Here is a 13,230-nt window from a genome sequence, read left to right on the forward strand (position 1 = left end):
CCTCCTACTTAGCTCACTGAGTGCTCCTTCTCACTCTCCTTTTACAAATTCCTCTCTTAGCCCTTTTTAATGTTATAATGTCTCAAGGCTCAGTCCTCAAGTCCTTTTCAGACTCATGGCTTTAAACACCACCTATGTGCCAGTCACTCCCAAATGTGTACCTTCAGTTCAGAGCTTTCCTCCCAACTCCACCCTTGTTTATCCAGCCTGTAGACTTGGAAGCTAGCATGTTAGGAACTAAACTCCTGATCATCTCCTCTGATGACCCCACCCGTTTTTCCTTTTGCTCACCTAAAAACCCTTGCAGTCATCCTTGGCTCCTCCCTTTCACACCTCTCATGCCTTCTGTCAGAATATTTCCCGATTCTGATCCCTTCTTACCTCCTTCACTGCTCCCTCCTTGATGTAATCTGCCACCATTTGCTGCCCAGATTACTGTCCCAGTCTCCTAATGGATCTCTTTTTGCTTTACCCTTTTCTTGCTATAGTGTCTATTATCAACAGAGTGGTCAGAGTAACCTTTACAGATGTTAAGTCAGATGTGTGTCTTCAACTCCGATTGCTCTCCCCTTGTGCATGCTGCCATAGCTGCAGTGGTGTCTTCGCTGTTCCTTGAACCCACTCAGGGTCTTGGCTTTGGCTGTTTTCCCCGTCTTTCTCCAGATGGCTCAACCCCATACCTTCTTCGAGGCTTTGTTTTTAACAGACCCTGATCACATTACAACTGTGGCTCTGCACTCCAGCTCCCTCTCATCCTGCTCTGCTTTTTCTATATCTGTTTCAGTTATCAGCTACTAAGTGTTTGTGCTTTGGCCTGTCATTGTTCATGAAGTCTTTTCACTAAGGAACTGCTTTAATTTTAGTGGAACCACATTTATTAGTCTTTTTTTTTTTTTTTTTTTTTTTTTTTGCCTCATGGTTCCTCCCCCCACCCCCTTATTTTAAAGTTTATTCACTTATTTTTGAGAGCGTATGAGAGGGAGCGAGAGACTCCCAAGGAGACTCTATACCCAGCTCAGTGTGGATCCCGATATGGGGCTTGATGCCACGACTGGGAGATCACGACCTGAGCCTAAATCAAGAGTCAACTGACTGAGCCACCTAGGTGCCCTGGTTTGTATTTTTTCAGGTCTTGTTTAAGAAATCCTGGAGCATCCCTAGGGATATTAGATATTTGAGTTACAGGATGAGCTAGATAAAATTTGGTTTCAGGTTGAGGCCCAAAACTAGGGGGTTGAATATAAGGCCTTGATTGGAGGTCTCTTTCATTCCCTCTAAGTTAGCATTGAGCGACGTTTTGGCAATAAGCCAAATAACTCCTGTAAAAATGCCAGGTGTGTCTTTAGATGCTAAGATTTGGGTGTTGGGCCTCCCTTTCCAAACCAGCGAGAGGTATAGATAATTAAAGTTATCTCTAATGTAGGAGTCATTTCAGGGTCTATATGTACCATGTCCTTTCTCAGGATGAACAGTGATTACAGTACATACTGGTTTGTGTATTATCTGTCCACCAGATAAAGCAAGAATTCTCTTCTATTTTTATTTTTTTAAAAATATTTCTGTGTAAATTAGATACTAAACTAGACAGTCCTTTTTATCAGGCAAGATTCTGCTAAAGTCCTGTTTTCTCAGAATACATTCCATACCTCAATTGCCTCCTAGAGATTTCAGAGGCTTTTATGTACCTGGTAATTTGGAGGAATTGCTTTTATTTTGTGGTTTCCTAGGGACTTCTAATATCTCTCTTGTAAGATGTTTGCAGATGTCAATAGCTACTAGCTCTGAAGGGTTAGAGTAACAAGATCATTCTATTTTCACTTCTGATACCTTGTTTTCTGCTTGTGCTATTAGTTCTTTCCCAGCTTCATGAGAGACATGTAATCAGACTCTGAAGTTGACCGTTTTTTGATTGGGATATTTGTTGGTATAGTATTTACTTTTCCTTCATTCTTTGAGAGCATTTTGTCTTGGGTCAGTCCTGTTGATTCTTTCTTATTCAGACAGCCCTTTCCTTTCCTTTCCTTTCCCTTTCCCTTTCCCTTTCCCTTCCCCTTCCCCTTTTCCCTTTCCCTTTCCCTTTCCCTTTCCCTTTCCCTTTCCCTTCCCCCTTCCCTTCCCTTTCCCTTCCCTTTCCCTTCCCTTTCCCTTCCCTTTCCCTTCCCTTTCCCTTCCCTTTCCCTTCCCTTTCCCTTCCCTTTCCCTTCCCTTCCCTTTCCCTTTCCCTTCCCTTTCCCTTCCCTTTCCCTTCCCTTTCCCTTCCCTTTCCCTTCCCTTTCCCTTCCCTTTCCCTTCCCTTTCCCTTCCCTTTCCCTTCCCTTTCCCTTCCCTTTCCCTTTCCCTTTCCCTTTCCCTTTCCCTTTCCCTTTCCCTTTCCCTTTCCCTTTCCCTTTCCCCTTCCCCTTCCCCTTCCCCTTCCCCTTCCCCTTCCCCTTCCCCTTCCCCTTCCCCTTCCCCTTCCCCTTCCCCTTCCCCTTCCCCTTCCCCTTCCCCTTCCCCTTCCCCTTCCCCTTCCCCTTCCCCTTTCCCTTTCCCTTTCCCTTCCCACAATGTTTGTGTATTTATTTTGAGAGCAAGAGAGGGAGAGTGAGACCATGAGCAGGGAAAGTGGGGAGAGAGAAAGAGAAAGAGAGAGAAACTCAAGCAGGCCCCACGCTGTCAGCACAGAGCCCTGATTGATCTCCTGAACCATGAGATCGTGACCTGAGTCAAAATCAAAGAGTTGGATGCTTAACCGACTGAGCCACCCAGGCGCCCCCAGACAGCCATTTTCATTCATTTAGGTGTACCTCATCTCGTGACCTTCATCTGAATTCTTGATAAAACCGTATCTCTTAGCTTTTGTTCATTGTTTTGGAGTTCCAGTCAAGTGATACTGCCTTGTGATCTCTTTGGTGTTTCAGAAAAAGTAGAGTAAGGTTCATACATTCAGGTTCTGTGACAGATCATGAGGCTAAGCAAGGTAAATGTCCATACTTTGTTCAGTTCACGTTTTAAGATATTGTTCACTTAGGCTTGTGTAATTATACAGCTACTCTCTGTAAATAGGTTGTCCTCTATTGTGTGGTAAATATGAATATGCTGGCACTTCTTCATTCCTGAGGGCTTATTTTGATAACCATTGATTTTGTCTGTATGAAAAATCCTGTTCATTATTGGCACCTAGAATCTTCTGTCTAGCCAGCATTCTTTCTGTATCATTGAGTGTCATCATAAGCTCTGTTTTATGGCTTATATATTATACTTGGCACCTCCGTCATGACTCAAAATTTTGATTGGACTGCCTGGATATTTATAAAATATCTGTAACCCTGTATATCTGCCCTGTATTACCCAGAACTCCCTCTACCTGGGCAACTCTCATGTATTCCATTTCCCCTTTTCTTTTTCCTGTAAGAAAAAGTTCAGTTCGGTGTTACTGTTTCTTTAAAGATTTTCATATTCAGGGCCATACCTCACTTATTAGGCAGTGATCATGACACCCCAGGGCTTTGGTCAGGGTATGGCCATCAATGTTCCTGTTAAGAGCATGTGGAGGCTCACACATCCAAGAAGGAATAGAAACTTGGGTTCATTTCTGAACGTGCCTCCTTAACTTCCAAGAAGAGTACCATAATGCTGCTGCTGCCTTTTGGTCACTGTTGTTTGAACCAGAAGAATTAGAAGGTAGTTAGATGACGAATGTGAAGCTCACACTCAAATTATATGTATTCTCATAAGAGGTTTATCATGGCGATATCAATGAATTGAAATGTTTAAGTAATGTGTTCTGGACACCAAAGCTTGATCAGGGTCTAGGAGGAAACACCTATTTCAGTTCCCTTGACCTCAATCTTATCATTAGGATTAGTTTAAATATGGGGTATTAAAATGATAAAGATTCTTTATTTACGAGGAGTTGGCTATTTATGAGAAGAAATAATTTGAATGCTTCTTTGAGTGTGGAATGGATTATAAAGAGATCTTGTTTTGTCAGAGGTGTAATAGATGGTAAAGGTAAGGCCGGGGGAGCTACCTAACTGTACAGGATGGTAAGCAACAGCACACCTCTGGGTCAGGAGTTCGTCCTTGATTTTCTTCTTTATTTGTGAATTTTCCCTCCAGTGTTAATGGTCCAGGAGATTCTGAAATCTGTACATAGTCTTCTTCTAGCTTGGTTGCGTTTTGTGTGTTGTGTGTGTGTGTGTATCTCTCTCTCTCTCTCTCTCTCTCTCTCTATATATATATATATATATATATATGTCATTTTTCATATTTCTTTTGTATTTAGTTCATCCAGCCATTACTTGAGTATGAGGGGAGTTACTGTACTTGGCTCTAGGGTCACAGAATAACAAGTGGATGGGATTTCTGTTCTTTTGGAACTTCTGGGTTAGCTGGGAAGAGACATTAAAGTAATCATAGCAAGTGATCTAGCTAGCATCTCCCTGTTTCTTTTAACATCCTCCACCCCTCCATTCTCCCCATCAAAAGGTAAACTTTTCTAGACTCCATGTATGTGTCACCATGAGTTAGAATATTGGATTCTTTTTTTATCCGCTGTATCCATTCTGTTAATTCATTTCTTAAAATGCTTCTCATATCTCTTCAGTTTCCTACCCATTCCCTCTTCTGTCAAGTCCCTCTAGAACTTTCTCTCATATTCCCCAAGTTCTGTGCTTAGAATAGTAACCCTTTTGGGGAGAAGTCTGGGGCCTGTGAGATAATGAAAGAATTGTGTATGTCCATATTCATGCATGTGAGTGTTGTGTTGAAATACTATTTATTCCTGCCTCCTTTAGCTTGTTCTGTTTTTTAAACTCTAATTTTCTTCCTAGTTTTTTCTTACCCTGTAAACTCACATTAATTCAGTGAAACCTTGTCAGTGAAACATTTCCTGATTACTTTCTTTCCACTTCCCTGAACTCTGATAGCACTTAGTCCCTAGTCTATATCACAGTTTAGCACTTACTCAAAACTGCTTTGTGTTGCCATTTCGTATCTTTTCTTGTGTTACTCTGTTAGGTTGCAAATATTTTGAATCTAGGATTATAACCTGTATTTACAGAGAGCTTTGTATGGGTCTGTTGGTTGGTAGGTGCTTAATAACGGCTTACAGAATAATGGAACTAGATTCATAGTGTATCTATGAATATTTGGAGGGCCCTAATACTTACTGAGCTTCTTCTGTACCACAGTTAATACAGGTGATGACCACTTAGGTTGTTTCCAGATTGGGTAACTATAAACATTCCATTAGTTTTATTTATTTATTAAAAAAATTTTTTTTAATGTTTATTTTTGAGAGACAGAGTGTGAGCAGGGGAGGGGCAGAGAGAGAGAGAGAGAGAGAGAGAGGGAGGGAGGGAGGGAGGAAGGGAGAGAGGAAGGGAGGAAGAGGGAGACACAGAATCCAAAGCAGGCTCCAAGCTCTGAGGTGTCAACACAGAGCCCCACGCGGGGCTAGAACTCATGGACCACAAGATCATGACCTGAGCTGAAGTCAGACGCTTAACCTGCTGAGTCACCCAGGAGCCCCTCCATTAGTTATTTTTGAGTCTATCGTGTGAAAAAGATAATCTTATTCCCTATAAAATACTTCATCCAAATATTTATTAATTATTTACGGTGTATCTAGCACTTAGTATCTGTGATATGAGGAGGCAGTATATTTCCAACGTAGCATATTTCAGATGTATTCCAGTGTCTGGTTTTATTGGCTGTGTTCATTTGCCTGTTTTTTGTTTTTTGTTTTTCATTCCTAATGTGATACTTTGTTTTTCTTTTAGGATAAGAACAAGAAACTTCGTCCCCTATATGACATCCCCTACATGTTTGAAGCTCGGGAATTTCTTCGAAAGAAGCTTATTGGGAAAAAGGTAAAGGATGACAGAAACATATTTGCACATTGTTGGGGATCATCGTAAGCTGGGCCCTCGTCATGGAATCCCAGAGACCTGCACATGACATTCGTCCACCAAGTCAAGTGGAATTACTTTCGATACGAAGAGGGGCGTGTCTGTGTATCGGGAAGTGGTATCCCATGGGAGAAATTGAAAATTGGGGCCCTGACCGCAGTGTGATTGCCAAAGCCCTCACAGCATGCTCTTTCCAGGGTCCAGGCTCAATTCCAGTTTCAATAATTGCATATTGCCCTGAGCTTCATTTACTTGGCTCTCTCGTTCCCTTCAGCCACCTCCATTAAAAGTCGGTGCTGCGGGATATGCTATTGAAGGAAAGTTTCCGATTTTTTTCTGCCTCCCTTACTTCTGAGGGATAGGTTAGCTGTTGAGAAGAGGGGCTCTCCTGGATTGGGAGCGTGCTTCCTGAAGTGAACTGTGGTGCATATGCCTCCTCCACTTCTTCGGCTTTTGTCATATTTCCTGGAGCTTCTGCTGCAAGTGTGAGGGGAGTCGTGTGTGGTTTCCCAGGAGTTCCTGCGAAGCCTTTGGTGCAGCACATTGACTTTCTAGTCTAGTGCAACAGCTCAGAGACCCTAAGAGTGCATTTCCTTGTGTTCTTAGAGCATAATTGTGACCAGCTGCAGAACTTGCCATTCTGGGAGGCTGAGAGTGAGCCTCTGAGCATTCCCTTATTTTCCCTGCCCTCCCCACCGTCAATATTCTGGGCAGGTGTCTGTGTCCTTGATGAACAAAGGAAATGAATGGCGTCGTTCCTTTGATGGCAGTTGATGGAAATCTGTTCAAGGAGAGACTGTGATTTGTCTTTTCTGTACTTTGCTTCAGTGAGGGTTGTTCTGGAAAATACCTTGTTTTGGGTTGATTTTTCCTATATCTTCAGAAAGATAAGGCCATTCTGCTATATATCTGGCCTTAACACATTAATGCCACATTAGCATTCTTTACCTAAATGCAGATTTTTAATGATGTGACAGGTTTGATAAGGCTCTGGCTTTTGAACCAGTGCCAAAGTAGTCTTTCATAAACATAAGCAATTTTTATTGTATACCATACTCACTAGACATATAAATTATAACAGAGATTTTGAAGTTGGCATGAGATGAAACTGCTAATTTTGAAACAGAGAAACTAAACTGGATTTCCTAAAATGAACGTTAAATCTCCTCAGGTTCCTTCAGAGAATAGGCTCATTTGTCATTGTATAAAACTTGACAGAATGCTGTATTCATTCATGAAGTGTAGTGCGAATGATGGCTTTAAGCCTCTTTCAATTTCTAGATCTCCTGTTATCTGATCTAATGTCGACATCTCTATTTCACCAAGTGTATATCCTATCATTCATTTACTGGCTCATAAACAATAGCATAGAGGCAAACAAGGAATTCCCTCAAAAGTGTGGATTTCTATTGAAATCCATCCAAAATCATCTCGAAAGGAGTGGTGGCGCATATTTGATTCCTGTGCAGCTGTTTGCGTGGCGTGTGTTCTGACATCCACCTGGTTTCTTTAATAGTGCCCTTGCCTGATTCTGTTTCATCCCTGGGAGCATCGATCACAGCTATTGCAGCCAATGCTGAGTGGTCCTAGAAGGTTAGCCCAGGGTTCTGCTCTCAGAACCTGTCCAGGCCTCTGTAAAGACCTCTGTCTGTGGATAGAAGGACCGACCTCAAGTGTCAGATATGATGGCAATTCTTAAGCAATTAGGTTCCTTCTTGGTGGGAGAAGCGTTGTTTACTGGTTCTTCTGCATAAGAGTGATTGGATTCTATTTGTGCTGAGCCCAAGTTTTGTCCCCCACGGTGACATTGTATAAATGATGAATACCGTATCCCAGCGTGGGGAGTAGGATGCTGCTCAGCTCTGCTGGGCCGGAACATTCCTGAAGCAAACTGCTTTTCCTGACTCACCACCTGAAACCTCTTGCCTGTCTTCTGGGCCCATCAGTTGCGACAGCGAACACCCATGTTTACTCTCGAGTCTGGGAGCAGGCAGGGCAGTTGCTGCCTCAGGGGGGTGGCTAGCACATCATTGCACATTTCTGCCAATTCCCTTCAGACCTCTGCAGCTGTTCAGCATGGCACATGGTGATTAAGAGGCACCGAGAGGGAGCATGTGTGCCTATGTGCCTCTGTGCACGAAAGCTGATTAGGGCAGCCTGTCACAGCTTAAGCAAGATAATGGAGGTAAAATCATCTTTTCTGCCCAGACTATTATTTGACCATCCCAGAGAGTCTATAATATGACAGTTTTGAGGAGTTTCTAGAATGTAGAGAAATAAGATTGAAGGTAAACTGCTGAGGTGCTTTGTTGGGTTCAGTGGTCTCTATTTCAGTTATGGAAATTCACTTCAATTCATTCCCAAGGTGTAATTCTGGCTAAGTGCCTTAATTAGTGGAACCACGCACCTCTCTGAGCCTTGGTTTCATCACTTGTGAACTAGGAATATTATTTGCCTTCCCCTGTCTCGTGGGATTGTTACCAGAATCTAGGATATTAGCCTTTCATATTTTTCCAGATGCCAGTCTGTTGTGCTGTTGTGTTTAATAATGCTGCTTCTTATAGAATCTAGCACAGCCTCCCCTTTTCAAAAGTTATCAAATTTTTTTTAACTGGCTCTGAGGTCAAGAGATGTGAATCAGTGTGCAACTAATTTGACTGCCATCAGCCCATTGCACAGATTTTTCTTTTTAGATTATCTCTCTTTTTTAAAATTTATTATTATTATTTTAAACATTTATTTATTATTCAGAGACAGAGAATGAGCATGGGGGGGTCAGAGAGAGGGGGAGACACAGAATCCGAAGGAGGCTCCAGGCTCTGAGCTGTCAGCACAGACCCCGACGTGGGGCTCGAACTCACAAACCAAGAGATCATGACCTGAGCCAAAGTCGGACGCTTAACTGACTGAGCCACCCAGGCGCCCCCAGCCCATTGCACAGATTTGAGTAGTATTGGTTGGATGTGGTGTCAAGTTTCCAACTTCCACAAAATGATTGCCTGCTCGGGCATTTGTGTATGTGTAAAGTGTGTATGTGTTGTGTAAAGTGTATGTTTGTGTGTGTGTTCTCTGGATGAGAGAGACGTAGAAGGATACGTGTGTATCTTGGAAGTGTTTCAGAAGCTGTCTGACTTGCCATACTGCCTGGTAGAATTCCCTCCCCATCCTCTGTTTACCATCTGCCATCTGTGCTTTCACTGAAATCTTGACTAAGGAATATGCATGGTGAAGAACTGTCTTGTTACTTTCTTCTGGGGTTCTTCATGGCCCCAATATAGTGGAGAAATGGAATCCATGGTAACTTCCACACGTCTTTCAGTTTTGTGGTGTGATATCCTAGGTGTGTATAAGATGGTGAGAATGATGTCCTCCAAAAATAACCAGGGCTGCAGCCTTCTTCTAGCAGCGGGAGCAGTGTCTTTCTGTGTATATATATTTTTCTTCCTTAGAGAAGGTCAGTCTATTGAAAGGAAGAGTGTGGGTGCCTAAGTCATTTTGTTCTCAGTGGAGGAAGGTAATGGTAACTGGGATCTTCACTGGGAATTTTCTCCCAGCCACCTCATAGAATCTCGAAAGTAGAATCTCAAAATATTTTAAGTCTATGTAATACAGCATTTACAGATGACTTTTAAATCACTGTAACTCCTGTCCCTTAATTGCACAGTTTCCATCACCATGGGAACTGTTGCATTCAGACTTGTAACTTGTTTGGACAGTGGAGGGGTCAAAAATGGACAGGTGGAAGAGATGGAATCGCAAGAAGCAAGAGTGCATGGAAGCTTCGGCCCTGGCATTATATGCTCAGTCCAGGCTCTCCTATCTCCACTGAAAATTGAGCATTTTTCTTGATAAATGCAGACACTTGGAAAGTTACTGGGATATAAATAATACCAGGAGTTATTTCAAATTCATACTGCTTTAGATGATTCTTCTCTTTTGGAAAGTTTGTACTTTTCTTCCTGAAGTTCGTACTTTTGGGGGCATGGAACTCCTTGGGGTAGCTGGAAACGATCTTCATGTCCACCAGACTCAAATCCGTCATGTCCAAAACCAAAGTTGTGATATCCTGTCAGAAAATTGGGGCTCCTCCCGTGTTCTGGAAGTCATGCCTCTCTGTTGCTATTGGAGACATCTTTGACACCTTCTCTTCCTTAACCCCCTTATTCCAGTCCCTCACCAACTCCTGCTGTGTAGATATGTGCATTTCCTCTTCCTTCCATTGTACTGCTGCTGTCTTGTCTTAGATCTCCTCTCACTGAGGCTCCTGGAACTTTTTTTAGTGCTTTTCCCATAGCCACTCTTTCCCATTGCAGGCCATTCTCCACCTGCAGCTACTGGGAGCTTTACCAATGACAGTAACATTGTGCTCTGCCATTGCCTAAGGCTTTGGCTTCTCATTGCTTCCTTTGGCTTACTAGGTCCTGCATAATGTGGTTCCATCCTGCTTCCCAGAAAGAAGCTCCTACCCCTTTTCTGATCCACCTCCTGGCCCGCTTTCTGGCATTCCATTAGGTTTCTGAACTACATTATGCTCCCTCTCACTTCAGGGCTTTTGCACTTGGAATTTGTTCTGTTTGGGATACCCACTTTGTCCTCCTTTCCCCTTCCTTATTAATCTCACAATTATCCTTCAGATTTAATTTAAACTTGACTTTGTGGAGAAAGTTGACCCCCCTTTTCTAATATTTTCTTCACAGTTTTTCACATCTTAATGTATTTGAGAGATTCTCTGTTACTATCTCTCTCTTGTTAGATTCATTATATTAGGCCAACTGGGGCCCACATCTGTTTTGCTCAGTACATGCAGTTTATGATGCACAGTAGGTGCTCAATAAATTTCTTCCAAATTAATTAACTTTAGGGGAAAATGGGAGCAATGGGATGAAGGCTGTGTGGATCCAGATGTGAATATATTAAGGGTGGTAGGAACTGGCCCTACCTGATTTGCCTAGGGTTAGCCAGATGTGGAAGACGTGGCACGAGATTATCTCTTCGTGGCAGGACTCTCGAGTCAACCTGGAAATGGTTGATACTACATATAAATGACCTTCCCTCTATTTCTGGGTTAATGTGCTTTGAGAACCGGTTGGTGACCCAACTACTGTTAATAGCCTTATTTCCTTAGGATGCCAACTATAGATGAAGATGTGGCTTGTTCGCAATTTGGTGAATACTTACATATGATTTTCATGCTGTTCCAATTTGTACTGTGAGCTAGACAGACTTCTTGGGACACTTTACATAACGCTCATTCAAGCTTAACAGGGTCAGAGCTGTCATTCATTGTCCTTTGTGGTAAGCACTGAGTATTTAATTTTACTTAATTTACTTAATTTTACTCCATCCCAAGATGTATCATTCCTAATTTTACAGGTAAAGAAACTAAAGCTCATAGAAATTAAGTGTTTTATCTAGGTGTCTATGCATTTCATTGCTGTGCTAAATTAAGGGTCTAGAAAGGCCCACCACCATGTTGTGTTACTGAATAATGTAGATACATAGGGTCATGGTCCTCTTTGGGATAACATCAGTTCTTGTATATAACACATACCTGGCATACTACAAGAAGTTGATTTCTGTAGCTGTAGGATCCTAGTCTACAGATCTCAGCAGGTGATAAGAGCACCATAGATCAGCCCTTTGAATGCCTTCAGCCCTCTAGACATGATCTCATTAGTCTTTGAGATGTCCCTGTGAAGTGATGTTTCATCAAATTGTTCTTCGGAGAAACCTATGTCAGATTACATGTTCTTCTGTTGGTTACACAGACAATGTGAGGTCATAGGTAACATTGCTAAGCCAATGTTGAGGCTTGATTTCCTTTTCTCTTTGATCTCTTGGCATAGGTGTGACTTGGGAGCATCTGGGAGAAAGGAGAGGTCAGGTTGCTTTTTCTTCTTGGCCCAAAGCCAGGGAGTAGTTGAGGCGCACTCAGTGCTCCTTCCCCTGTGCAAGGACAGATCTCTGAAGGTACCTGGAGGAACATTCCTTAGCAGAAGCAGTTTTTCACTCAACTTTTGGAAGCTCTTCAAGGACCTGGAGCTTTCTTGAGGAGGAACTCCTTCACTCCTTGCTTGTTATTTAACAGGGCCATCCTTTTCCTTAAAAACACATCTAAGTTCTGTCTTTTGCAGTGTGTTACTTAATCAGCTGTGTTGAGTGCAAAGCTGGAAGTCAGCGGATTTTTGTTCTTAATTACCTGCGATGTATTTTAGTTTGGTTTTTATAAACATTTCCTTTGTCATCTCCTCATTTTCCACTTCATATTAATTTGATTCACTCATGATATGGAAAAGTCCTTTACATTAGTGATCAAAATAGGCCCTGAGGTTGTGAATGAGTTGTGATTTAAATTGACAGGTTTATACGAGGTTGCTTGTCCTTGCCTTCTCTGGGCCAGCTGTTACCATCAACATGGCTGTAAATTTTTTGAATAAATGACTGTAGATATTCACCAAATCCAGAGATGACTTGAATGACTTATAATTTCTGACTGCTTTTTTCTAGTAAGACTTCTCCCACCTAGGCATGAAGGCAATGTGTCAGGATGCATTGGAGACCAAGGGTCATCTACATGCCCTTTACCTTATGGACTTTGGGAATGATCCTTGATTCATTAGCTCACTTATCTAGTGAAAGTAAGTAACAAAACTGTAGAGTTATCTGTTTCTGAAAATTTGGCCGTTCTCGGCAAGGTAGCTTTCTACCTGCTGCCACCTAAATGCGTTTTAAGTAATGAGTTCTTGAATGTTTTATGTGCGGCTTTTGAAAAGTACCTCTGCGCTTTCAGGGCTGTCAGGGTGTGTAGCTGAGCACATTGCTTCTTGGTGAAAGTGTGGTATTTGTATGATGTACATTGTAATATCCTCTTCAAAAAGCATCTGTCTCTAAGTTAAATGAAAAAAACTAAAACCTTCAACTGCATTCCTGGAAATTTCTGTATGTTCACCTGTGGGAAATGATTCATTAGCTACCAGAATCCTCGAGATTCTCCGATCTGGGTAATACTCTTATGTTGTTCTGCTTATTATTAAAGACTCTTCCCTGGACTCCCAAGTTGCTCACAGTTTTCTGGTGAAAGTTCTTCTGTTTAGAACATGATTTGTGGTCAGTCTCTCTTAAGCCACCCACTCCAGATCTTTTTGGCTAGGTTTCTGAAATGTCGTCCTTGGGGCTGGAACTTTCCATGCTTATTCTCTGCAAACTAGGATTTTATTTTAGGGGGAGATTTGTGCTGAATCAGCTCAGCTGTGTTTGGGGGTAGGGAGAGGACAGCCTTTTTTTCCCTCTTTAAAAATAACCCTTATGTGCCAAAAACCTTACAAAATGTGCTGAA

General features: G+C 42.2%; 1 protein-coding gene across 1 annotated transcript in view; it reads left to right on the forward strand.

Annotated features, from left to right (window-relative positions):
- SND1 (staphylococcal nuclease and tudor domain containing 1) overlaps positions 1-13,230 on the forward strand; it is a 422,592-nt gene that overhangs the window by 145,249 nt on the left and 264,113 nt on the right. Inside the window, exon 11 of the mRNA XM_007089922.2 lies at positions 5,766-5,855. Within this exon, the coding sequence (XP_007089984.2) occupies positions 5,766-5,855 (90 nt within the window). The remainder of the gene's footprint in view (positions 1-5,765; positions 5,856-13,230) is intronic.

Source organism: Panthera tigris, chromosome A2 (assembly GCF_018350195.1).
Source record: "Panthera tigris isolate Pti1 chromosome A2, P.tigris_Pti1_mat1.1, whole genome shotgun sequence".
Classification (NCBI taxonomy): Eukaryota; Metazoa; Chordata; class Mammalia; order Carnivora; family Felidae; genus Panthera; species Panthera tigris.